Source organism: Telmatherina bonti, assembly GCF_933228915.1.
Source record: "Telmatherina bonti genome assembly, chromosome: 7".
Classification (NCBI taxonomy): Eukaryota; Metazoa; Chordata; class Actinopteri; order Atheriniformes; family Telmatherinidae; genus Telmatherina; species Telmatherina bonti.
This window is the reverse complement of record NC_136625.1, coordinates 24,700,952-24,725,976: the sequence shown is the minus strand read 5'-3', so window position 1 is coordinate 24,725,976 and position 25,025 is coordinate 24,700,952. Positions and strand designations below refer to the sequence as shown.

The following is a 25,025-nucleotide window of genomic DNA, read 5'->3' as shown; positions in this document are numbered from 1 at the left end:
CAATCTTGAAAGAAGCTACGGTATTCATCTTTCTCTCTTTCATGACATATGGCTTCTGGGACGGGTTTAGTTTCTGTGGCATCATAAATAATGTAATTATTCGCCAGACGAGCGGCGTGCACAAGCAGGTGTGGTTGCTAGGAAACTGTTAAAACCACTTCCAAAAACACTGACAAACTTGAGTACTTGTTTTGAGCACGTAGGGCTTTGCATTATCAATCTCAGAACCCTATGTATTTATGGACACAAGTTATATGTTTTTAACAGTCTTAGAGAGAAGTTGCTTGTCATTAAAGAACAATATAGTTGCCGAATGGCGCGGCTGTACACATATGGTCGTTGAAGCAAAAAGATATGTCAAAACTTTTTGTGTCAAGCAATGACAGCAAACGTCATCTCTTTCCTATTCAAAACTATTGGTCCAATGGCTGTTATTGAGGGCGTGGCTATCTTTGAATGGAGCCTTGTCATTGGTTACTAGTCGAAACACACAAAGCCAGTGGTACACTAGATTTTTTTCCCCTGTCCCCTAGAAGTTAAATCGAAGTTATACTAAAGTTATATGACAATGTAGCAACAACCTGACTACAATATATTCTTTTTTTCTTTTTAACATTCCGACATCTGTTTTCTAAGGGACGCGCGTTTTCATGAAGTGGAAAAAGTGAGGAAAAGAAAAAGAAGTCCCCATTGTTCGCGCTGGATCGCTTAACGTAAGTTCAGTAGCTAACACGCTAACGAAGCTAATGTTTAGCTGCAAAGAAAAGGCTGAGATGACTGCGCACTATTGTAGTCTTGAAATAGAGTTAAATTATTATTTTTTTGTTCTGCTAAACCTTCAGCTGTCATGCACATAATAAAATTGATGTTCACATGTCGCATCTTCAGCATGCACATTGAATATTAATTGGCATGAATAGACCTGCAAGACAGTGGACATACGTAAGGATTACAGACACTGATCTCGCTCACAAATGCGCTAAAAACGACAACAACAAAACAACTAAAAAGTCTCAGTTTTACTGTTCTCTGTCTACGGATTGCAAAGTGACACCTATTTTAAACATAGCTTATTAAATGGATAATACACAACCAAGCATGCATCTAGGATTTATTTAAGTATAATCATATTTTAAATTTCTTGGACATTGTTCCTAAACATGAACCATTTAAAGGCACAAAGTGACCAAGAATTGCTTCATAAGTTTATTCAGTATCAAGCCATTTCTGATAACATTATTGTTCCTTCTAGGCTTTCAAGATTTCCTGTTCCCGTGTGGAGGAATTACAGGTAGGCATCCCAGAACTAACTGAGTTATTTCTGTCTTTTGTTTTGCCAAAGGCTTTTGCTACCTAATAGAACAAATGTCCATCTTTAGATTTTGCCGTCAGAGACTCTTGTCATTTTGGTCTATTAAAGCCCAAAGAAAATAGATCACAATTGCTATGTGTGCAAGGTGAAATCATGCCCTGTTTGTGGCTTTAAACAGAGGCGCTGACAACCTCACATGAAGCATTTGGCATGAAGCGTATAATTAACATATTCACCTTTTTTTCCCCTTTCTTCAATTTCCCCTTGATGTACTTTTATACAGGCAATCATTGTTCCTCTTTAAGCTTTGTGAACAGGGCAGGAACACACAGTTGGCACACCGTAGCAGGAAAGGCTCATACCAACTAGTTTATAAATAATTAGAGATTATAATAATATGAAAGGAACATGTACGTTTAAGTCTCCTCTACTGTAGCTGTTTATATTTACAGAGCAGGAGAAATAAAAAGGAAATGAGGAGGGCAGGGTGGAGTCAGATCATTGTTTTGAATTCTATGCAGAAACTCAATGAATAGCTGAGAAATGTTGACCCAGATCTAGGTTTCAATTTTCAATTGGGAAACCTAATTCTGACACCAACAAAGCATGACTGAGATGTCTCATGTTGTTGAAAAAACTTCCTTTGATTCTATTTTGATACATGATTTGTGCTGTTATTGCAAGATGAGTTCATAGTTTTATAAACACTCAGCAGAACTAAAAAGGAACATTTCTGCTGTCCTATTTGTGCAACAGAGATAAATTAGGATTTTTTAAATGGGTGCTGCCTTCTTTGAAACCAACAGTATAGGCCTTGAAAATATATTAAAACCTTAAATGTGTTTCCTAAACATACTTCTCATTAGCAGTGATTTTAGAGCTAATCATGCTTGACACTGATCGGGTCTTCATTTTAGGGCCTTTATACACATTAAGCACAACAAGCAAGTTACTACTCCTAGGTTAATCTTTGTTTTTTATTTAATGAGTATGCTTTGTAAATTTCAGCATATTAGAAGGAAAAAAGAACAGGGATAGTTATTCAAATGTTTCATTTAGAAAAATGAAAGATGTCCTCTGACCCTGCAATTGTTTAGTGCACTATTTACTCTCTAACCATGTTAGAGAGCAACTGACTCATTTTGTGTGTGTGCATGAGTGTGTAATGGGGAGAAGCTTATGGGTTAAACTTGGGGCCCAAATGGTGGTGGCTAGTATGATGTCATGGAGAAATGAGGTAATAGTTGGCTCTAGTCTTTTCTTAATGCAGTTGCTCTTGTTCATGTAGCTTGCTTATTGCTTTATTTTGGTGGAAATCCCATGGATTTCCCTGTAATTTTCTTTTCCAAACTTTTTTTTCTTGAAAAAAAATCCACATCAGATTTCTTCTTCTTTCATTTTAGTGTCTTCTTGACTCTTCTTGATTTGCATCTATGGAATGTAGATGATTTTTCTCCTCTTACATCTCGTTTTAGTTCCATCTTGAGGCACTTGCAGCTTTGTTACCTTGTAGTAACTTTAAATCTCACACGCCCTCCAAGCCAGGATGAACTGAGTCACCGTCTTAATATTGACAGCTCGATTGCTCTGTTCGCCCTACACTCTTTTCCCGCCCCACTCTCTCACTTCCTGCCTGCCCCGCTTGTGCTCGCTGCTGTTTGGTTGGTGTTGCCATGGAAGCGTGTAGCCAGAAAGAGGCTTCACATACAGCATCTTGTGTTCTCTTCACAGCGAGCTGCTAACAAGAGAGGCAGTGACGCAAAACACACAATATACGAAGGCAGCTGTGTGGACAGACACTGGACTCTGCAGCTCTAACCTTCTCTTGACATATTCAAAAGAGGAGCTGGTTTTGTTGGTGACTTTTTTTTTGTTTAGTTGTTGCTCAACTTTTTTTTTTTTTTTTTTTTTTGTTGATTGTATTTTTTTAAAACGCAACCATTTTTTCGGGAACAAAACTGGGATTTTCCCTCATATTATGCTCTTCAATGGACACCGGTGGCTCAGCGGTTAGCATGCGAGCTGAGGACCAGCCCTTTCATGTCCGCTACAGGTAGGAAACTCACAACTCTAAACTAAAGTACAGTTTTAGTGTAGAAAGTGTGGCTCAGTTGTTCAGTTTTTGACCTTTCACTAAGAGGGGAAATGCTCTTTACATGGATATGCCAGTATCATGTAACAGGTTTTATGTTTATATCGATGACTCCCTGAGGATATATAATATGATAATACATGTAGCATTAAAAATAGAGGCAACTGAATGGAACTGGTCCAGGTGCTGTGTGACTTTTAAGTCAGGTGTATTCAGGTGTATTCCAAAAAAAGAAAAGGTATCAGCCAGTTGTCTTTACAAAGCTGAGTTGCACTTGCAGCAGCTGTGACCTGTCGACCACAGAAAGACCTCAAGCCTCGCTTTAATATTTAAACAAGCCCTGAAATATTAATTCCTGCTGTCTTTGTTTATGCGTGTCTTGTTTTATCGGAATAGTTCATGTCTGTGTTTAGCAATGGGAGGAGGAGCGGGGAGGGCTGATTTCTCCAAACTGGCAGGATAGGTAACGTCAATGAACTGATTCCATTATACGTCAGTGCAGAGCCTGCCTATGTCAGACAGCTCTAATCAAGCTACTTAGCATTCTCCAGCTTTATAATCTGTCAGGTGTGTACCCTACAAGCCTAATCTCAGATGACCAGGTCGCCAGAAGAGAAAGCACTTGGAGGAAAGACAAGCAGATTAGCCCAGAAAGCGCTGATTGAGCAATTTCCCTGCTGTCACGCATTGGAAGTTAATGCTGTGACAACATCACACGCTTCTCCTTGAAAGTTTTCCAGATGCTGAAATATCTCAGTGACGTCAGATGAATGATACTTTTGATGTCAAAGAAACACCTTTTTTAGACTTAAATGAGCATCAGACAAGCTTTTAATCAAGCTTAGTAAAGACTGCTCAGTCAGTCCAGGGTAATAGACCAAGGTCCATGCTTCAGAGAAGGAGCTGCAGCCTGGAAGTGTTTTCCAGTGGAAACCTCAGTAGATGCCTCCCAGATGTTCCATGTGCTGCTGTTGCTGCTGTAAGGCACGGAAAGCCAGCAGGTAGGCTAGCATTTACCAGAGCTACAGTGTTGAATAATGTAGTGGTGAGTAGATGGTAAACAAAAAAATAGTCCTGTTTAATTTAAGGCCTAAAGCAGCTGAGCTAAGCTTTGACTATGCTTGCTTTGACTGTGTTTGCTTTTGTTCACAAATGATAGCCTCCCTGTTCAGTGAGACAAGCTACCATGTTTGGTGTTTTTGCATCATTTCAGTTGCACACAATAGCCTGTATAAGCTACTACTTCATGTGAAGAACCCACACCACATCAGGCTCCTGGTCTGTTTTTCAGAGCCTTTAGATAATCATTGGGTGGGAACAAGAGGAAAACCTGACATAAACAGACTGAATTGATTTTGAGAAGCCAATCTCTTCCCAACAATAGAGTTTCCTGCAAAACAAAAGTTAGCTGATTGTTTTTGCTTTTTTTAAATGCGCTGCTTAATCTTCTGTTGGAAGATAAGTGTCTGACGCTCCTGATGCTCCGCAGCTCTATGAAGCTTTGCTGTGCAGTTGAATTTCTAAATAATAAAAAGAGTTATTTTGTTTTTCTTTTTTTAATTAAAAAAAATAAATAGACAGTAAATTTATTTAATTTTTTAGTGTGATTTAATGGGCATGTCCAGGAAAGCAAACACAGCTTTTAGTTATAAAAGTTTGTTAAATACCTCTTTTCAGTCATAATCCAAAGTACTGAAATTATTTACAGCAGTAAATCATGAGCTGTAAACTGAGAAATATTAAAGGTTTGCGTCATTGGACTGGAACCCACTTTACTCTCTGAGGCATATCAGAAGGATGTGAGCTCTACCATAATAAACAAACCCCAGTCAAAGCCATTGTTTTCTAGAGGTGGAAGGAAGTAGCTGAACAACATTCCCCTTTGCTTCGAAAGACTTTTCCCCCCGTTGTTGAGTGAACTTGTCCCATATGTGGTTCAATTGCAGCCACAGAAGACCTCTTTTTTTTTTACAGTTTGTTCAACTTTGGTTTCAGAAACTGAAGCTCTTTATTTCTTGACATTTTTTCTTGAGGCTAACTTTGTTCAAACAGAAGTCAGGAGTTTTTTTTGGATGTTCTGTCTGCTGTAGGATGGAGGTGTCCTGCCTGGAGCTCGCACTGGAGGGTGAGCGACTGTGTAAAGGGGGCGACTACAGAGCAGGCGTCTCCTTCTTCGAAGCCGCCATCCAGGTGGGCACAGAGGACCTGCAGGTGCTCAGTGCTATATACAGCCAGCTGGGCAACGCCTACTTCCACCTGCATGACTACGCCAAGGCTTTGGAGTTCCACCGACATGATCTCACCTTAACCAGGTTGATGCAATGAACCTTGGACTCTGACTCTACACTGCAAAAACTTTTGTTTCCCGTTTATAACATCTTCTATGTTGCTTAGGACGATTGGGGACCTGCTTGGAGAAGCCAAAGCCAGTGGAAACCTTGGGAACACGTTAAAGGTGCTGGGACGGTTTGACGAGGCTGTTGTTTGCTGCCAGAGGCATTTAGATATAGCCAGGGACTGTAATGACAAGGTGAGGCAGAATCTTCAAGCACAGTTATGGGAGTCAAAATGACGCTTCGCTGCTGACATGTTTTTCCTGTTTTCCGTTAGGTGGGGCAAGCGCGAGCTCTCTATAACTTTGGGAATGTTTATCATGCCAAAGGGAAAAGTATCTGCTGGAGCGGCGCTGAACCTGGAGATTTCCCAGAAGAGGTCATGACGGCATTGAGGAAGGCAGCTGAGTACTATGAGTGAGTCAGAGAAGCTGTGTGTGGATATTTATCAAGTTATTTATCAATTCATCATTAAAAAGCACATCACTGGTATCACATGCACTGCATGACTGGGACACATTTTGCTGTCTGGCCATTCCTGTGGATTTTTAGGGCAAACTTGGCGATCGTGAAAGAGCTTGGGGATCGAGCTGCCCAAGGTCGAACTTGCGGTAACCTCGGCAACACGCATTACTTGTTGGGGAACTTTGGCAAAGCCGTGGCCTCTCATGAACAGGTAAGGGGGCGACCCTGATTAACCCCTCTTTACCAGAAGTTCAGTGTAAACATGCTTTTTTATTTAAAGCTATTTCTGTTGCAGCGCTTGCTGATTGCTAAGGAGTTTGGCGACCGCTCAGCGGAGAGGCGGGCTTACTGCAACCTGGGAAACGCCTACATTTTTCTTGGGGAATTCGAAGTGGCAGCTGAGCATTACAAGTAAGTTGCAGTTTATTGGGTTGCAACATGTTTAATGTAAATGTTGCAAAACATTCACACACACAGAAGTGTGCGATATCATCACATTCAGACATCTTTTTTTTTTTTATTTAACCTGAAGTGCGATCTCACCTGAAACAAATGTCTTTATACTGGCTTACTGATGGAAAAGTGTGTCTAAAAACGGAGCACTCTCTCATGTATGACCCTGTGTGTTGCTCCCAGACTGAGCTTCCTCTGAGACACTGGGGCTTTGATGTAGGAAGCAAATATCCTCTCTCTGTAGTGTGTCCATACAGCTTGTGTGTGTGTTTTTCAGGAGGACACTGCAACTGGCAAGGCAGTTGAAGGACCGAGCAGTGGAAGCCCAGGCCTGCTACAGTCTGGGAAACACCTACACACTACTCCAGGACTATGAGAGAGCCATAGATTATCACCTTAAACATCTCATCATAGCTCAGGACCTTAATGACAGGTACAGATACACACTACTACAGGATTTTATGTTTCCTATATCTCAAACCATACCGTGGATTGATGTGCGTTTTCTTGAGTGCAGGATTGGAGAGGGACGTGCATGCTGGAGTCTTGGAAATGCTCACACAGCACTGGGGAACCATGACCAAGCCATGCACTTTGCTGAGAAGCATCTGGAGATCTCCAAAGAGGTATGAAATGAAGCAGAGTAAGGTGGACACTTTGCAAAAAGTAAACTTTTTGTCTTGCCAAAGACATTTGTAATTACTTGACCTGCGTGTTTGCTTTATTTGGTTTGTTTCAGACTGGAGACAGGAGCGGGGAGCTGACGGCTCGAATGAACGTGTCCGATCTCCAGATGGTTCTTGGTTTGAGCTATAGCACAAATAACTCCACACTGTCGGAGAATAAGGAAATAGACTACAACCTACATGGTACAAATTATTGATCTGAAGTACTTTTTAAGGATTCAAATATACCTTATGTGACATTGTATTACTTTTTATCTAGGGGCACGGCCCAGGATGAGCAGAAGACACAGCATGGAGAACTTGGAGCTGATGAAACTCACTCCAGACAAGATAAATGTATGACCTATATATAATTTTTCTATTAATAATCTAATAACCTTCAGTAGCTTTTCTCTGCCTTCCTTTCAGCCCCCTTTGCTGTTTCCTGTTTTCTTTGTCATAACTGGCCTACTTTGCATCGCAGGGTCAGAAGTGGACCAGCGACATCCTGACAAAACAGTCAAAGCCCTCCCTGACAAAGACCACCTCTAAGCTGTTCTTTGTCAGCCGATTGCGTGGAAAAAAGTACAAATCTGGTGGCTCGAGTAAGGTGCTCCAAGACACCAGCAACACCCTGGATTCAAATCCAACTCCTGTGCAAGGATCACAGAAGGTATCACGGATACGATCGTTCGACCACACCCCTCGTTTCTTCTAATACAGGCACCGTCAAATAACGTCCACTTTGTTCATACTTTTATTCATCAGCGTCTCAGTCCTGACATGCTTGGAGATGAGGGTTTCTTTGACCTTCTGAGCCGTTTCCAGAGCAACCGTATGGATGACCAACGTTGTTCAATACAAGATCGAGGCAGCAGGTTATCGCTGAACAGTGGTCCAGATTCACCCCCAAGAACCATCAGGAAATGTAGGTCCACATTGTCCATCAACAGGAACTGTAACCAGTCAACACAGTGGTGCCTGATTTCTCTGTTTTTTCCCCCAACTCTGTAGCTGTGTCAGAGTCTGTCAACATCTCAAGCACCTCAGGCAGACGGTTAGAGGACTCAGCAGCAGGAGGCAGCCTGCCAGGCCTCAGGCTCAATCAGAACAGCAACCAGGCTGTCCTCAGCCACCTCATGGCTAATGCTGACAACGCTGAACCTGATGACGACTTCTTTGATATGCTTGTGAAGTGCCAGGTACCTGACAAGACCGAGCAGAGTCTGAAGAAGATTGATTTTTCTTTTCATGCCGTGTTGCGTAGGTCGCAAAGGAAATAACCAGATGCTAAACGTTTATCTTCTAACTTCTTCCTCCCAGGGCTCCCGTCTGGATGACCAGCGCTGTGCCCCCCCTCCTCCTCCCGTCCGAGGTCCCACTGTTCCAGACGAGGACTTCTTCAGCCTCATCATGCGCTCTCAGGCCAAGAGAATGGATGAGCAACGCGTTACCTTGCCTTCTGCAGCGAACCCCTCATCCAGGTCCACTTCCAGCTCAAACTGAACCAAGCACTAAAAGGACACGATTTTTTTTTTCTCTTTCTTTTCTAAATCTAATGAAAGGTGTGCACAGCACTGTCATGGACTCAGAATATAATCTGTGTCTAACATTTGTTCTCCTGGACAAAACAAAGCACTGTCTCCACAGTATGGAAATAATCTCAAAAGGACTTGTTTAGCAGAACTTGCACACACATCAACAGTAGCATCAGGGACAATAGTTTTGATATTGACTGTTTTTAAATGTATATTTACTGCCGTATGTCATTTCATCCAAAGTGTATTTTTCAATGCACAGCTGCAGTTATGTTTGTATTTATTGTACTTTTTATGATAGTTTAACTGCCGTCCCAGTACGTCTTCACTCACGGTGGTGTGCGAGTCAGTATGGACGTGGAGGTACAGCACTCTTTCATGTATTTTGTATAAATGTGAGGTTTTTGTTTGGTTTTAGGTGTAGCATTAAGAAAATGAACATCTGAATGAATATAACCAATGAACTGCCCCTTTACTCTTTTGTAATGTTTCTGAATGAGGTCAGAAATAAAACTTTATTCCTGCAGACATTCTGTTCAACTTTTTATGATGTTTAATATGAAATACTGATGAAACAGTTTGTAAAAGACACTTTATTGAACGTACCAGCAGTCAGACTTTAGTTAGCTTGAATTAATTTAAGTCACTTTTAAAAACAAGAATTAGAAAGGCTGAATACAAGAGCCACTAGAATTTCAAAAACAAATAGCTGTACAAACAAACACGATTCAAATAAATAAATATATGTACGTATTAGTTTGGCCTCATTTCTGAAAACAATATACTATACATTAACATAGAAACTTAAATAAGTCTTTGTAAGTGAATCAATATTAGAAGAAAATGTTAAAATACAAAGTGCGCATGGAAGATATATGAACAAAACAATGCATATGCCCCAAATACTGGTCTCCAATAAATAGCATATCACCTGTTCCTCCATCCACTTTTCTTTGTGCATAAAGTTAGATCCTTGTCAGGCAAAGACTGCCACCTACTGTTATCCTGCCATCACAGCATTACACAAACCAAAGCTTCTGACCACTGAAAAATTAAAGTTAAAGGTGCCAAACTAAAAAATCACAAACTGTATTTCCCTTTGACTTGGACATTGCAAGAAAGCCACCGCATAACACTAACAGCTTCAGCTAAAAAAATAATAATAAAATCACCAATTTCAGATTTTAAACAGATGCATCATCTAGTTTACACATTTTGAGTTGTAGCATTGCAGTGGATACAGTACACTTAGACATCCCACTGGGAATCAACAGGGAATGGGGGTAACCAATCATCCTCCTGATGAAACACACACTACTGATACAGTGAAAATGCATTTACATGAGCTTTTCTTTTCTAAAAGATAGCAGCATTACACCAGATGAGAAAAAAAATGATATGCAAAAGAAGGAATGTACACTTTCTCAAAAGGACTTCAAATTTGATCATCAAAAATGACCGCAGCATCATTGTTGCTGTGGAAACTGAGAACTCTAGGAAGGCACCATCATAAACAAAGCACTCCTTTACTGTTAAACCTCCACAACTCCTCAGTGATAATGACATGCAGCAAATGACTGGTGTCTGTAAGGAGGGAAAATACCGGATAACCCACCTGGATTCAGGAACGAATGGAGAGAAATGAATAGTCCAACTGTCAGTATGAACACTCAGGGTGACAGCTGAGCATGCAACATGTGCTTTTGATGTTTCAGAAGTTTACATCCATGTGGTTACTGACAGACGGGAGGAAAAGGCTTGTTCATTTAGTTGTATATCTGCAGTGTGAGTGTGTTTTCAGATTGTTAAGCTGAAAAGGTATGTCCAACAAGGAGGAACAGCACTGTTTTCAGGGAATGTGCATGGGTTACAAACTATAGCAAGTACTTGTATACTGGGAGTGTATGGGTGTGTGTTAGGGGTTGTGTGTCCACAGTGTGACAGTACGGTCAGCAGAAGATGAAAGGAAGGACAGGTCTTGAGTGTGCCATCGACACTGAATCACCTTGTCACCATGCTCTCCCACCACAGTCTGAGGCAACTGCTTGGTCAAGTCACCTAGAAACACAAAAGCATTTTTAAAATTTGACTTAATCACAAGTTACAGCATCCTGGTGTTGTCATAGAGAATCCCCAAGCAAAGGACTTTCTCCAAACTGGTCTCACAGACGTACCTTGAAGGTTGGTGACCATGACTTTTGTGTCATAGGAACCAGTAAGCAGGTAATGTGCTCCGGGGGAAAACCTGACGGACCGAACATCGCTGCTGTGCGGTCGGTACACTTGAACAATCCGTCCACCCCTGATGTCATACAGCATGCATGCACTGTCTTCCTGTCCTGTTGCTAGGAGACGACCACTGGGATCGACAGCTACCGAGGCAACTGGACTGCCTAAGCAGTAAAGAAGAGGGGTGTAGCTGTAATTTGCTGTTCTGATTTATAAATCACTTTTATTTTACACTTGGGGAACAGCAGCATCTATTATAATGTTGCTTACAAATTTGAAAAGTAAGCAGAAATGCTTCTGGTATCACACTGCTCTGTTTCCAAACCTCTCACTGTGATGAAACTTGGGCCACAAAAGTCCTGATCCATACCTGAGCCGTGGAAAGCAGTTCCTACAACTCGCACACAGCTGGGAACCCTGAGATCCCAGAAACGCACAGTCTTGTCTTGAGAGCCTGAGGCGATCATCCAGCCTCCCCACGTGTACAAAGACAGAATGTGACCTGGACAGAAACCACGAGTTAATTATTCTCCACTTCTTACTCGGAGCTCAGATGAGTACGAAGAGGGTTGCAGCAGCCAGCATACCTGTGTGTCCACTCAGCGCATGCAGACCTTGTCCTCTCTGGCAGTCGGTGGTGTAAATATTACAGTCTCCTGCTCCAGCACTGATCAAGATGGCTCCTCCACTTTCTGGACCCTCCATGAAGGCCAAATCTCTGATAGTACCATCATGCATGCTGAACTCCAGGTCTGGACCTGAGGCACGAAAAAACACAATACACTAAAATAAGAAATTAGACATCCAAGATCTCTGCCGTTGTGTGATTCTGTGAACCACCCTCACCTGTGGCGTTGCACGTCTCTGCACTGAACGGCAGGACTTTGACATACTTGTCGTTGGATCCTGTAGCCAGCAGCTGGCCGCAGTGGCTCCAGGCAACACAGTAGATGGAGCCTTTGTGGTGCTTGTTCCTCTTAAAACGAACAACCGGCTGTTTTATTGGACTTGAGCCACTAAAAAAAAAGAAGGAAAGAGGAAAAGAAAAGGGAGAACAAAATAATAACTTAGGTACAACAGTAAGAGTTTCCAAACTTCAGATATTAAATAAATAAATGAATGAAAAAAAAACTGAAAACAGGATTCTTTTTCTAAACCAAGTGAATCAGTTTGGGTTCACTTTCAATGACTTCTTGACGTCACAGTAATGTTTAATTTCTGAAGTTTGATTTATAATATAGAGTTAATGTAAATAACGAACTGTTGTTACTTTTTACATTTACTAAAAAAAAAAAAAAGAACAAAGCCATTAAATCACACTAAAACATGAATTTATGTCTGTGGACTAAAGTTGACAGTTCATGAAAGGTTGTTTCACAAGTTAAGAGCGGGTGGTACTGAAAGTTTACAGCAGAAGCCACCTCAGCGAGCTGACACGATAAAGCACAGGAAAAATTTGAAAGGTAAAAAATAAACAAGAAAGACCAATCAAAGAACGATTTAACACGACTACAAGCTTGTGGATAGAAATCAACACTTGAAAAAGAAAAAAAAAAAAACCCCAGAAATTCAGAGTTTCAAACAACTTACATAATTAACTCTTTTCTGTAAAAAATCCTTTTACTTCTGTAGATTTATCACGTTACGTAATTAAAGAAAACAAACAGATTTTTCAGCTTTCATTTATGTATTTTTTTCATTTACACATAAAGCTGGAAAGCAGAGACTAAAGTGAAAAAGAATCTGAGTTTTTCTTTCCAAGAAATTAAAATTTTTTTACTGTCAATTGGCACCATATCAGACTCCCGGTTCTCTCAATAAATAAAATCTGTCTGAAAGGCATAACTTCCAACTTGTGACTATTAAAAAAACATTAAAAGTGGAATAAGAACTATTTGGATCTAAACTTTTCTATTTGTTGACAAATAATTAAATATTTATTATCTCTGTCTAGAAACTGTTGTTAGGTCCTGGGGGGGGGGGGGGGGAGGGGCTGTCTCCCACTTGTTTCATAAGTCTGTAATTATAACATGTTACCTTGTGTCCAGTGTTTCTGGATATGCACACACACGCAGCGTTTTGGAGTTGGATCCTACAGCGTACAGAGTTCCAGCTGGGTGGAAAGCAACAGCTCGGACAGCCTGAGTATCCTCCAAAGAGTGCACTGGTACAAACAGGCTTCTTGGTTTATCACTCTGACGAAAACAACCAGAGAAAAAAGCATCAGTGTGTGAAAACACACAGAATGCACATTATTTTGTAGCACAGATGATTTATTACCTCCACCAAGGAGGTTATGTTTTTACTGGCGTTTATCTGTTTGTTTGTGTTCAAGATAACTCAAAAAGTTCTGGACGGATTTTCAGGAATATTTAACGAGTTGTTGGAAATGTGAAAAGGAAGAACTAATTTAATTTTGGTGGTGATCCGGATCACTGTTTGGATCCAGGAATTTTTCAGAACTGTGGCCCTTAGTGGAGGTTTGCGCTCTCCGAGTGTTTTTCTATTTTTCTCTGTCATGTGCCATAAAGTGAAGCCTGACTCACGAGTTGCATGATAATCATTTTAAAAAACATCTTAATAAAAATTCCATGTAATTACGGCACTGTCTTATTTCTCATTTAAAATCAAACTCTGGTAAACAACACTGAGGGTATAAATGAATGAATGAATGAATTATTAGCTGCCGGCCAGACAGAACTGTGACTTCAGCACTGGTCTTATTTCCATCAGCGTGCTTTTCGTGCATTCCTACCTCTCCTCTTCGGGATAACGAGCCAGGCGAATCGCCTTGTTGACTTTTCGGTTTCTGCCCACTGTTAACACACAGCAACCTTAGTAATCATCTCAATCAACAAAACTGATGCGTAGAAGCAAAGAGTAATCTCACAAACCTCTGAGAGACAACAGGGGACTCATTAGGCGCTGGGACCACACGCCCCCCCACGGTGCGTTGTGGGGTGCTGCTGAGCACCCCTCCCCCCTTGGTCCGACTCTGCTCTGGGGTCACAGATGGAGGATTATTGTTGTCCTCAGAGGTGGGTGTGTTCCCGTTGCCATTACACTGCTGGGCCAGAGACTTCACCTCCTCTCCTAAATCCTCCATCCCCACGTTCAGCTCTTCCAGCTTCTGGATGGACCTGAACAAGCAAACATGTGTACATATCCGCTTGTAAAGATAATTCTTTAACAACTCTCTTTATTTTCTTTTACATGTATTTGAAAGCTTCTTTGCGTTTAAATTTCGCTCTTCGGTTTGATGTGAGCTGACGGGCTCATACATTCTAGTTAAAACTAGTCAGGAAAAGGACAACAGCAAACCAACATAATGATGTCATTATGCACGGCAACCCTCGTGAATTATGTAGAAGACAACAGGGACAGGCAGACACAGGGGAGAGGGAGGACTGGAAGGAAGGCTAAATCAAAGGGCCTTTGTTAAGCTTGAAAAAACAAACAAAAAAAAAACAAAAAACAAAAAAAAAAAAATATATATATATATATATATATATATATGTATATATCTACATATCTAGATCGATAGATAGATCTATCTACATATCTAGAGCGATAGATAGATCTATCTACATATCTAGATCGATAGATCGATAGATAGATATATTTCAGCTAAATATATTGACATGGTTTAACAACTTGCTGAAGTCGTAAAAAAACATGCAAGATAATGTAACTATTAAATAGACCTTGGGTCTAATTTTGTGCAAAACTAGTAAACACGAGGTAATGGTCCCATGTGATGCAAATAATCAGAGCAGATGGTGCTGTGCAGTCTGCATGGGGGGTGGGGGGGTGCTGTGTGAGGGGAAACCACATGGGACCCATCACTTTCAGGGCCTTAACATGTCAGCTTTATGTTTTCTGAAAGCTGTTCCTCTATTTGTTGCCATATTGATAGACTTAATGTATTTAGCATGCTTAATTCAAGAAAGCTGTGCTTCAAGTGCTCCAACTTGCAGCACTTTTTTCTTTAAGTCCACAACATACTGTTTGCTATAAACATCCTGTCACGCAAGTTGCATTTCAAAGATGCTGTGCTTGTACCTGTTAAGAAACTTCTCTGTGAGGCTGTGCTGCATGTCACTGGGCGGGGGGTCCTGCTGCACGCCTCCCTCAAGCAACATTTGCTGGTACATTTGTCTTTGCTGCTGCTTCTGTTCCAGGTGTTGCTGCACACGAAGACGCTGGCGATAATACTCCTCATACTTCTCTGTTGAGTCCCGAAGCTTAAGAGGAAACACAACAACTTTTTTCAGATTTTATTCTGCTTTTGCATTCATTTAAAATGACATGGTTGATGCTTGAAATATTATTTAGCATTTACAAATAAGCAGGCGTGGATCAGGAGCTTCTACACCAGGAATCCTTAATCCTGGTCCTCGAGGGCCGGTGCCCTGCAGGTTTTCCCAAGTGTCCTTGCTGCAACACACCTGATTCAAATCAATGTGTATTTAGCAGACATGTGCAGAGCTTGTCTGAGTCTGAGTCAGGTCTGTTCCAGCTGGGACACTTAGAAAACCTGCAGGACACCAGGCCTCGAGGACCAGGATTGAGGATTCCTTTTCTACACTATTGAAAGGCAGCATTGTGGTCATATAAACCCGTCTCATCTTCACTCTTGTCAGCTCAAGTATTAGGGGAGGAAGGAGGGTGAGAAGGAGAGCTGAGGACAGGTCATTTCCCCCTTCTGTCTTCTGCTTCCTAAACTGACAATCTGATGGGAACAGGTCTACTGTATCTACTGTATGTTTGGGAATAGGACACACACGTTGGCATTGTGCCAGCTCTGGTCGTTGGTGGGAGTGGGCGTTGGACAAAAACAAGATTAAGGGGAAGGGATATGACTGAAGCCTCAAAGTCCGCTTCTGTTTGTGGTCTCTTCATGAGTCTCCAAGGTGATGGGAAAAGCATGGCAAAGCACAAGGGTCCCAGAATAGAAATCATGAGGCAGACAGACACCATTACTGGGTTAACACTGTTTACAGTAAACAATAGCTCCTGAACTGTCAAACCCTGTGTCGCCACTGAACTAGGAACACCTCGGAGCACCTGTGTCTTCTGCCGCAACCCACAGCCTCATGAATTACTGACTCCAAGCTGGAAACGTTTTGTTTTTCCTGCTTTGCAGATGCTAAGACAGTGGTAACCTTGGTGACTCTTTTATCAGATTTGACTAAGTTATAGTTCAGAGAAGGAACACAAATGTATGTGATCAGTTGGCTGAGGCCATGACTGTCCATTTGTCTTCACATATCAACGCACAAACAAGCTCATGTTCTATCTGCACTCTCAAACAACTAACCAAGCTGGACGACAGACCTATCATAGAGCGTTTCAGCTATAAAATGTCCCTGAGCAGCTACATCAGCATGACCAACAGCAAAGAAGCTGTAATTCAGACGTTAAGTTTCATTGATTACTTATTCTACTGCATTAAGAGATATTACCAATATATTGTAAACTGCCAATCACTGACAAAACTACACAACCTTGTTTATTTACTGCGAATTATTTTAATGTAAATCTGTTAAATTTACCTTTCTCAAAAGATTTTTCAACAGATCACCTCAGCTTGTTTGATTAGTAAATTCAAATCCAGCTATAGTCACTAAGGGCCACTCCTATCAATAAAAGCTAAAAATATGAAGGGACAGAATATAATAGAGGTTCAACCATTTAAAAGGTAAAATTCAAAGATGTTTACCTCGTTCTTGTCAGCAGAACCAGCTGAAGGTGCGTCCTCACCTGGAGCTGAGGCAGGCCGCACATTCTGAGCTCCCCCTGAGCCCATCATCTTATCCACCGGTGTGTCTGTCCTTGACCTACAGAGAATGCACAATTACAGAAAAACTAAAGCCAACACAACCAGGTTAACTCGTATTTTGTTATTACAGGAGATTTCAAAAGGTTTTCAGGACAGACAGATACTTTATTCTTTTCTTACGTTTCAGGGGATTCCTCAAAGATGCTATGGCAGTCGGAGCTCTCCATCATGAGACTCCTGCTCAGGCTCTGCCCTCCTGCTCCAGGGTAATGGAAGTTTGCAAATGAATGAGACATTGGAGAGACCCCTTTACCTGGCGCTACCTCTCCACCACTTGCCCGCTTGTCCTGACCAGATAGCCCATAGGACAACCCATCTAACGCTGGGTTTAAGGAACGTGACATGTAGGTATCAGCGGACTGGGGGCGGCGAAGAGGGGAGGACGGGTAGGGGGACAGCTTGCTAATGAGCGGCGTGAGAAGATCAGCGTAACCAGTCTTTGCGGGCTTGACTAAGCGGTCGACGTGAATGTTGAGCTGCTTCTGTTCAAAGGCGCAGGAAAACACACTGTGACACAGGTTCTGCATCCAGGAGAGCAGAGACAGATCCAGGTCGTCGCAGCCGTTACCACACAGCATGTCCACACCGAGCAGCACCTCACTCTCTGTGATCTCTTCGCCCGTGGCCTTACTCTGCACAAAACAATACATTGAAAGTTTACTTAACTGCAAGCGGCTTATTGCACACGCTGTTTCAAAATGTTCATGTTGGGTTTTATGAGTTCACACCTGGCAGAACTCCACGCAGCACTCATAGAGGACTCCCTTAAGAAGCAGCTGGAAGAGTCGATCCCTGCTGGCTTTGAATCCAGCTTCGCTCAGCTTTCTGTCTGCGGGGATAAACTCTGCTACCATGTTGCATGCCTCCTCAAAGCACTGCACCCTGGCTGTGCTCGGGTTCCAGTCCTAATGGAGAAATGGAGATTCACGGTAAAAATCAAGAGAAGCGCTTAAATGGCTTTTTTAACCCGTGAAACCACACATAGACTAATTACACTCCCAAAGAAATTGAAAATGAAACAACAGCGGATTCTTGCCTTGAACTCAGCATGGTTTGTGAGTCGAGGCAGTGTGAGGAGCAGACACAGTTTGCTGTAGTCATCCTTAGAGGGACAGAACTCCTCCAGAGCATGGAGGCACTTGACTGCTTCCTGCATGGTGAACTCCAGCTGAAAAACATTAAATGTACACCAGCCAAATCAAAACCACTGAGAGCTCAGAATCAGAAAGACTTTTATTGCCATTGTCTTTGAACAATTCACAGACTAGGAACTTGTTTCGGTGATAAGGTGGTGAATAATAAAAATAATAATAAAAACACTGAATAATAATATAAAAGTAGAAATATAGCTATTTTACAACTATTTTACAAATAAGGTTAGGGCATGCAAAAGTAAAGGTAAAAGTAATCTTGTATATAGACATGCAGACATGTACAGTATGAACAGTATGAACTGCTGACATGAACAACAACACTGATACTTTTGTTAAAGATTCTGCAGAGAAGCCTTGGGTCCAGGGATTCACATAGATGTAACTCTCTAAAGAGCTAAAAACATCCTCCATTTTTTTTAAAAAGAGTTTCTTCCCCTGGAAAACAATGAAGGGACAGATAACTTAAAAAGTCGCTTTGCGTATGTTTGCCTCCACAAGAAGGGAAACTCCTTCCTCCTTATTGCTAACACTGTGTCCTGCATCTTGAACAATCATTCAGAGCAGCATTTATTCCTGAGCACACTGCAGCTAGTGAGCATACACATCAACAGGACACGATTGCTCTGGCTCTGATTTTAAATCCACAGCTTGCCAGATTAACAACACTGAACTGAGAAAGAAGAGGGAATTCTGAAACTGTCTCTTCAGGCAATTTTATAAAACAATTCATTTGTCATATTTAGCAAATGTACTATTGACATTCAAGGAGAAACAGAACTAAATGTTATTAAGGTTACAAACTGTGTAACCTTTTCATGAGTTTATTATAAGCTGCCAACAAGATAAAGTCAATACTTTATGTTCTGACATTTCTGAAACACATAAAATAATACAAAACTGTTTTTTAACATCAGAGCTCTGATTTTCTATAGGAAAACATTTATCCTGCATGTGGCAACAACTCATAGTTGAACTAAGGATTAAGGATTGAACTAACAAAGTGTGTTCACTGCAGTGATTAACTTTGACAGTGTACGCCTTCAGAGACTTTTTTTTTTTTTTTTTTTTTTTTTTAAATTTATAAAGGTTTGAAATAGAATACAAGAGAATGAATCAGCTATAACCCAGAAAATGCTGCTTGCAAAGCCAGATAATCCCAAAAAATGACTTATTACTTTTACATGTACTACTTAAGCTTTAAACTCCCTGTATATTTATTCTAACTCATACTTGTCAGAAATATTGGTTTGACTCACATGCTGCGGCTCATCTTCTGCAGACATGGCATTATTCACACACAGAGCCTCAAGAAACTTCTGCTTCAGGATGATGTAACGAAACCTGCGGGCAAAATTAAAGAATTTTGTTTAATTTTGTTGCCATAAAAATGTATATAAAATGTATGAAGACAGAACAGATTGCACTATTTTCATCATGAGAGTGAATTAGTGAACTCACCTTTTCCTGTCAAACTTATCCATGCACTCCAAAGGCTGAATGAACTGTAAGACTTCATCCCACTGGCCATCAAGAACCAATTGCCTGCATTAAAAACAAAAAACTGTGCACTCATTTATTCCATTAAAGGGTGCAGACTCATGACAAAGGGGGAACAAAAGCAAGTTGATTTCAAGGTTTATATTTCAATATATTGTGCAGCTCTGCTTTACAGAGTATGTGGAAGCGTTGGGCTCATTTACCTGAGAAAGAGCATGTCGTCTGAGTAGAGTCCATTGATTACGCCGCTCTCCTTTTCCAGTGCCAACATGCTGATGTGCAACTTCCTGGAGTTCAGAAAGTCCAGGATCACCTTGATGATCTCCACCTCTTTCACATTTATGGTTTCTTCTGCAGTCATTGTGACGACGGGCTGCCAATGACAAAAGCATAAAAGCTTGACACAAAGGGGGGAAAAAGCAAATAAAATAATTCCTGTTTGTTTTTTTCAAGGCTGCAGAAACAAAATCAATCTGAGGTTATTTAAGTCAGATTTTAAATGAGTCAAACATATATTGTAAATATAAGAAGATATTTAATATAGGGCAGCTGATTTAGGAGTTATCAGCCAGCTCTGGAGGCCACTTACAGTCAAAGAGAGCATTAGATCAGGATTGAGGATTCCTGCATCAGATGTTAGAGAGAAGCTGGGCAGTGACAGTGACTGACATGAGACAAAGCCTCATTCTTTAGGATTTATACAAAAACACTGAAACATCCACATGAGTAGTACACAGACTAATTAGAAGTTACCTGAATATAATGTCTGTTTATCTGTCAACTACTGTAATCAGGGGATTTAAATAAGTGTGTGTTTCATGCTTCAAATGAACCAAGTCTGTGATTCAGCTCAGGTTAAAGTTGGTATCTGTTAGCATTTGTATAATGCGAGTTTAATCAAACTTACCCCGAATTTGAGACATAGTGATTATGCTTTAGTTTAATAAACAAAGACACTAGATACAAGTAATTTCATAGACGTCATGGAGCTTGAAACTACTGTGTTTTGCATAGCCTGAAAGGATGCTCAGCTTCCCTCCACATGGTGTTTACACAGGAGAAAAAACAGAAATATTTTCATATTTGCAGTCTGGAGGCTCCAATTAATTTAAGTTTACCTGTCCAGATGGGAGCGTTTTTGTTTACACACGAGAGACTGTAAAATGAAGCAGAACGCTACTTTAGCGAACCTGTAAATAATCAGACACACGCACTGCAGTCCCGCTAAGCTAGCCGGAGACACGTTAGCCCGTAACACTGGCACTAAGCCACAAGTCAAACAGCATAAGAGGCTTAACATACTTGTTAGCTTTATATAGCCGCTGCATTCGGCCACCGGATTACAGCAAAACCATCAAATAGCTAGTTACTGTCAGAGCTCATACAAAGCTGACTAATTTAACCAGCGGCAGGAGAAAGGAAAAGCTAGCCAGGCCGAGGAGGGGAGAGGCATCATCCGCTAGTTAGCTGGACGGGCGGGGTGACAGCTTTCCAGCCTACAACACAAACTGTCTCCTGTTTAATGCTCACCTGTTTCTAAAAATACATGGGATAAAAACCGCTGTCACCCGTCTGTATCCGCGCTGTTGACAGGCGGTGTCACGGCGATACCGCTTGGTTTTGTCAGCGCCGTCTGTGTTGCTGGTGGACGGGTCTCTCCTCCGTATGTGTCCACGCCTTGCTGGATCTTTCTGCGCCGCTACGCTGACTGCGGTCTGCCCTGCCCAGCCTGCTGCCTGCCTGCTGCTGCTGCCTGCAGGGCACCGCCTCCATGCATCCCTTACACTCACTAACTTTCACTCAAGATTATAGGAAAATCACTGCTTGTTTATATCAAAGCAGGTAAATTATTTTTTTTTTTTAAAAATCAGGAGATGATTATAAAAATATTAGTCTTTATAATAGTATGTGAGGGACAGGGGCGTGCATAAGGGGTGGAATTGGGGGAGGTCCTAACATTTTGGGCTGTTTTGCCACAGTCAATTTATTCTATGTAAAGAGTAGGATTAAATGCCACGCCCTATCCAGACTTGACAACAAAGGACATTAAAAAGCACACACTGGTGGCCTACACCTTATCTTTCAAAATATTTTGCTGTGGAAAGTGTGGACATTTTCTAGGTCACTGTGGGCAGGATGGAGGAGCAGAAAGCTGTGAAGACTGAAATTAGAGAAATAAGATGAGTACTAAGATGAGCCTGGCTGTGATCTGAGGTTGGATCAACCAACCCCGTCCAAATCCAACTTTGCCACATCCCTTCAGCTGATTAGTAACATCATAGACAACTCCAACAAGTCTAAAGCTGGACTATCAAACTCTACCTTCCAGCACATCTTTCTGAAAGATCATAATTAATAAAATTCCATGTATCAGACTGCATGCTATCAGGTTGAACAAGCCAACATCCTCCCATGTAAGTTACAAAGAGATAGCAGTTCTGTCTAGGTTCACATTCTTGGAGCATCTTTCCAGTCAAAGCTGGTGAATATTTCACTTATGAATAAAGAACAAAGAATAACCATGGTTCAAAAAGAAAAAAAAAGAAAACCAAACAAACAAAAAAGCACAACTACTAAGTACATTTTGAATGTAGTAATTTAATCATTTAGAAAGTTGAGTTAAACAGCTGGCCTCACTGATCTGGTTGAGTGTTTGAATCTATTGTTTCAGATAGATCATTTGTTTAGTTGTGCTTGACTTCTTCAAATTAAGGTCAACTTAATTTAGCACTATTTATAAACCTAGCATATCAAGAATAGATGGAGCCTCTGTGTCTGAAAAATTTGGCTTTCCACATCATTGGGAGTTTTTTGTATAAATCACTATTTTTTTCAACACATGATGATAATCCTCCTCCCTGAGCCGACACCTTATAGCGGTGGAGTGGTTTGTGTGTCCTGAAGATCCTAATAGCTATGTTGTCTGGGGCTTTATGCCCCTGGTAGGGTCACCCATGGCAAACAGGTGTCTAAGGGAGGGACCAGACTAAGTGTGGCTCAAAGACCACAGTTAATAAGCATAACCCCCACCTGTGGACGTTGGGCCTTCATACCACCCTCATGGAGTCTGTTTCTGACTGTCTGAGCAGACACATGCACATTTGTGGCCTGCTGGAGCTCAGCTGAACACCAGTCCCCGTTACGTCAGAAAGAAAAAATTAATCTAAATTGTTATTAAAGTTCAAATGAGTCTGAAAAGATCTCCAGAACAAGTCTGATTAATTCCAGAGGCAAAGTAAAGATAAGACTGACACCATCATCTAAATGGCACTAACTGTTCATGTATTTACTTTGCTTTTTAATAAAGCCATAACTAAATTCTGTCAACTAGCATTAATATCAGTTTAAAAACTTCCTCATGACTCGGCTCAGATTCGTATGAAATAAAACAACAATAGCACTGTTGATAGCTGGCGTTTTAATAAAGCTCAAATGAATAGAAAGACAAAAATCCATGAACAACAGAGCATAGTTTGTTAATTGCAAAGAAAATAAATTCTCAGTACTTACTCATATAACACTGCAATTAAGCCTCAGAGACATCAGATACCTCTGCTACACTTTGCATTCGACATACATCCTTCCACAACTGCTCTGCTTCATCAGTACACACTTCCATCTGATAAATGTTGTTACAAAAAATACCTCTATATGCCAAAATATATCTGTAGTGTCGACACATACTGAAGGAATGTGTGATTAAAAAAAATAAAAGTAAAGTAAAAATAAAGTAAAAAGGATGATGCAAAATGTCCTGATGCAAAAACATCTTTGACGAGACAACAGTGAAGAAGGTCTTGAAGTGCTATCTTAGGTGAGTTTGTCATTTTATTCACAATTGTGGACTACTTTATGGTAATCTGGACCTAACAGTTACAACAGTAACCACATTAAAGTGACATTTTATCTGCTTGTTCTATCTGAAACCTGGTCAATGGTGAATTTCATGTCTGTTAAAATTGCACAAACTGATGACACAGTGTTAGATTTCCATGTAGTCTACTCTTCATGATAGTGTTATTGGTGAATCTGTTGAGTGATTACACTGTTTGCATTGCAGCACAATAAAAGGCCCCAAAACGATGCACTGACACACAAATGTGATAAATTATAAACGCTACTACAAGCTAACTTGTTCATTGTGAACTGAACTGCCATTATATACAAACTAATATAACTTATATAATGTACTACAGAATAAAATGTACAATGCTTAAAAAAACAAAAAAAAAACCCCAAAAAAACCATCATCAAATCATTATCCAAATCAAATAAATTAAGACCATTGCAGGTGCTTTCCATAATGGTTTGATGTTATTCCACATCCTCAATAATCTTGTCACCTCCCACTTTTGGAAAGTAATTGCAATCACCAGCTGAGGTATGCCCCACACACTGCTTGGCACTTCACTGGACACACATACACAAATTTGACCTGTTTATAAGTTGTCAGTAACATGTATAAAAGCAAATTTACATGCCTGCATAGCAGCAAAAACCTCAAAAATGCTGCCTCTGATCACAGATGTGTGACCCTTGCATATGACTGCAGAGGGAGCAAAATCTCATCCCACACCTGTGTGTACACAAAACATAGGGGCTTTTTCAACAGGCACACACAAAATTACACTAACACCCACAGCGTATCCATATGACACAAAACAAGCATAAGGCCACACATGATCAACTTAAAGAAACCAAACTGCCTCCAAGAGGCGTGACATTCAGTGCTTCAGTGGTTCAACTAGGTAAGGCGTTGGCTTGCCTGTTTTCTTTTTTCTTTTTTTTTTTTTTTTTGGCACATGAGAAAAGTAATACACATGCTTACAAATACACACTTGTGCCTCCTTGTAGTGTCGCAACCAGCTCTATTTTTAATATCTGTGACATCGTGCTTGATGTTCCAGTTGTGATCTCCTACAATGAAAAGGCGAGTCCCTTTAATGAAAAGAAATAACCCCAAAGTCTTCTGTCTGTTCCAAGGGAGCATGTGCAGATGTAGCTTCAGCATCTGGGACTATTTGGAGTGCTTTTTGGGCGTCCCTTGCTTCTTGGTTTGCCACAGATGGCTCGCGATAGTGATGGCGTCCACACTAGCGGACATGGTCTTGGCTGGGATTTTGCTGAACTGCTTCCTGTCTGAGTTGTACTTATACAGGGCCTCGATCATCTTGGTTGTGATAGTTTTTGGGCCGATGCCTGCCAGTTTGGTGATTTCCTCTGTCTCAGGGCAGTAGGTATATACGGACCTAAACTGGCATCCAGAATCACGGAACAACACCAGGAAGTTATTGGCTTCTGATTTCTCTATTTCCTGCAAAAGACAAAAAACTTAAAAAACTGTGTGCAGGATTTTCTTTTAGGGTGTTCTGAGCTACAAAGTTTCTCTTAGTCCAGTCTAAAGCAGAAGTTATAAATTATCTATCTATCTATCTATCTATATCT

General features: G+C 40.9%; 3 protein-coding genes across 3 annotated transcripts in view; 1 reads left to right on the top strand and 2 right to left on the bottom strand.

Moving 5' to 3' along the window:
• The first annotated feature begins 535 nt into the window (after positions 1–535).
• On the top strand, positions 536–9,322 carry gpsm2 (G protein signaling modulator 2). The gene is made up of 15 exons (XM_079244211.1): positions 536–713; positions 1,253–1,291; positions 5,495–5,716; positions 5,799–5,934; positions 6,015–6,154; positions 6,290–6,413; positions 6,498–6,613; positions 6,933–7,088; positions 7,173–7,281; positions 7,395–7,524; positions 7,601–7,677; positions 7,805–7,993; positions 8,089–8,248; positions 8,335–8,522; positions 8,644–9,322. Exons 3-15 carry the CDS (start codon positions 5,496–5,498, stop codon positions 8,824–8,826), a joined length of 1,929 nt encoding a protein of 642 aa, XP_079100337.1. The 5' UTR covers positions 536–713; positions 1,253–1,291; position 5,495; the 3' UTR covers positions 8,827–9,322.
• Positions 9,323–9,470: 148 nt separating this feature from the next.
• On the bottom strand, positions 9,471–19,947 carry wdr47a (WD repeat domain 47a). Its single transcript, XM_079244432.1, has 16 exons — positions 19,784–19,947; positions 19,542–19,625; positions 19,340–19,424; positions 17,966–18,097; positions 17,658–17,834; positions 17,050–17,561; positions 16,810–16,927; positions 15,150–15,331; positions 13,982–14,227; positions 13,843–13,903; positions 13,125–13,282; positions 11,934–12,103; positions 11,675–11,845; positions 11,458–11,589; positions 11,033–11,251; positions 9,471–10,916 (listed from the first exon to the last, which is right to left on the bottom strand). The coding sequence occupies exons 1-16, from the start codon at positions 19,939–19,941 to the stop codon at positions 10,774–10,776; spliced, it is 2,748 nt and encodes a 915-aa protein (XP_079100558.1). The 5' UTR covers positions 19,942–19,947; the 3' UTR covers positions 9,471–10,773.
• A 3,031-nt stretch (positions 19,948–22,978) lies between these two features.
• camsap2b (calmodulin regulated spectrin-associated protein family, member 2b) overlaps positions 22,979–25,025 on the bottom strand; it is a 32,766-nt gene continuing 30,719 nt past the window's right edge. Inside the window, exon 22 of the mRNA XM_079243946.1 lies at positions 22,979–24,894. Within this exon, the coding sequence (XP_079100072.1) occupies positions 24,598–24,894 (297 nt within the window). The 3' untranslated portion in view covers positions 22,979–24,597. The remainder of the gene's footprint in view (positions 24,895–25,025) is intronic.

What these genes read in the sequence shown, in the direction of transcription:
- gpsm2 (XM_079244211.1), top strand. Translation starts at nt 5,496, where the DNA reads ATGGAGGTGTCCTGCCTGGAGCTCGCACTGGAGGGTGAGCGACTGTGT. An exon ending in GTGGCAGCTGAGCATTACAA is followed by an intron (nt 6,614 to 6,932) that starts GTAAGTTGCAGT and finishes TGTGTTTTTCAG; the next exon opens with GAGGACACTGCAACTGGCAA. An exon ending in GCTCAGGACCTTAATGACAG is followed by an intron (nt 7,089 to 7,172) that starts GTACAGATACAC and finishes TCTTGAGTGCAG; the next exon opens with GATTGGAGAGGGACGTGCAT.
- wdr47a (XM_079244432.1), bottom strand. Translation starts at nt 19,941, where the DNA reads ATGACTGCAGAAGAAACCATAAATGTGAAAGAGGTGGAGATCATCAAG. An exon ending in GACGACATGCTCTTTCTCAG is followed by an intron (nt 19,626 to 19,783) that starts GTAAATGAGCCC and finishes TTTTTAATGCAG; the next exon opens with GCAATTGGTTCTTGATGGCC. An exon ending in TGCGCTGAGTGGACACACAG is followed by an intron (nt 11,590 to 11,674) that starts GTATGCTGGCTG and finishes GTTTCTGTCCAG; the next exon opens with GTCACATTCTGTCTTTGTAC.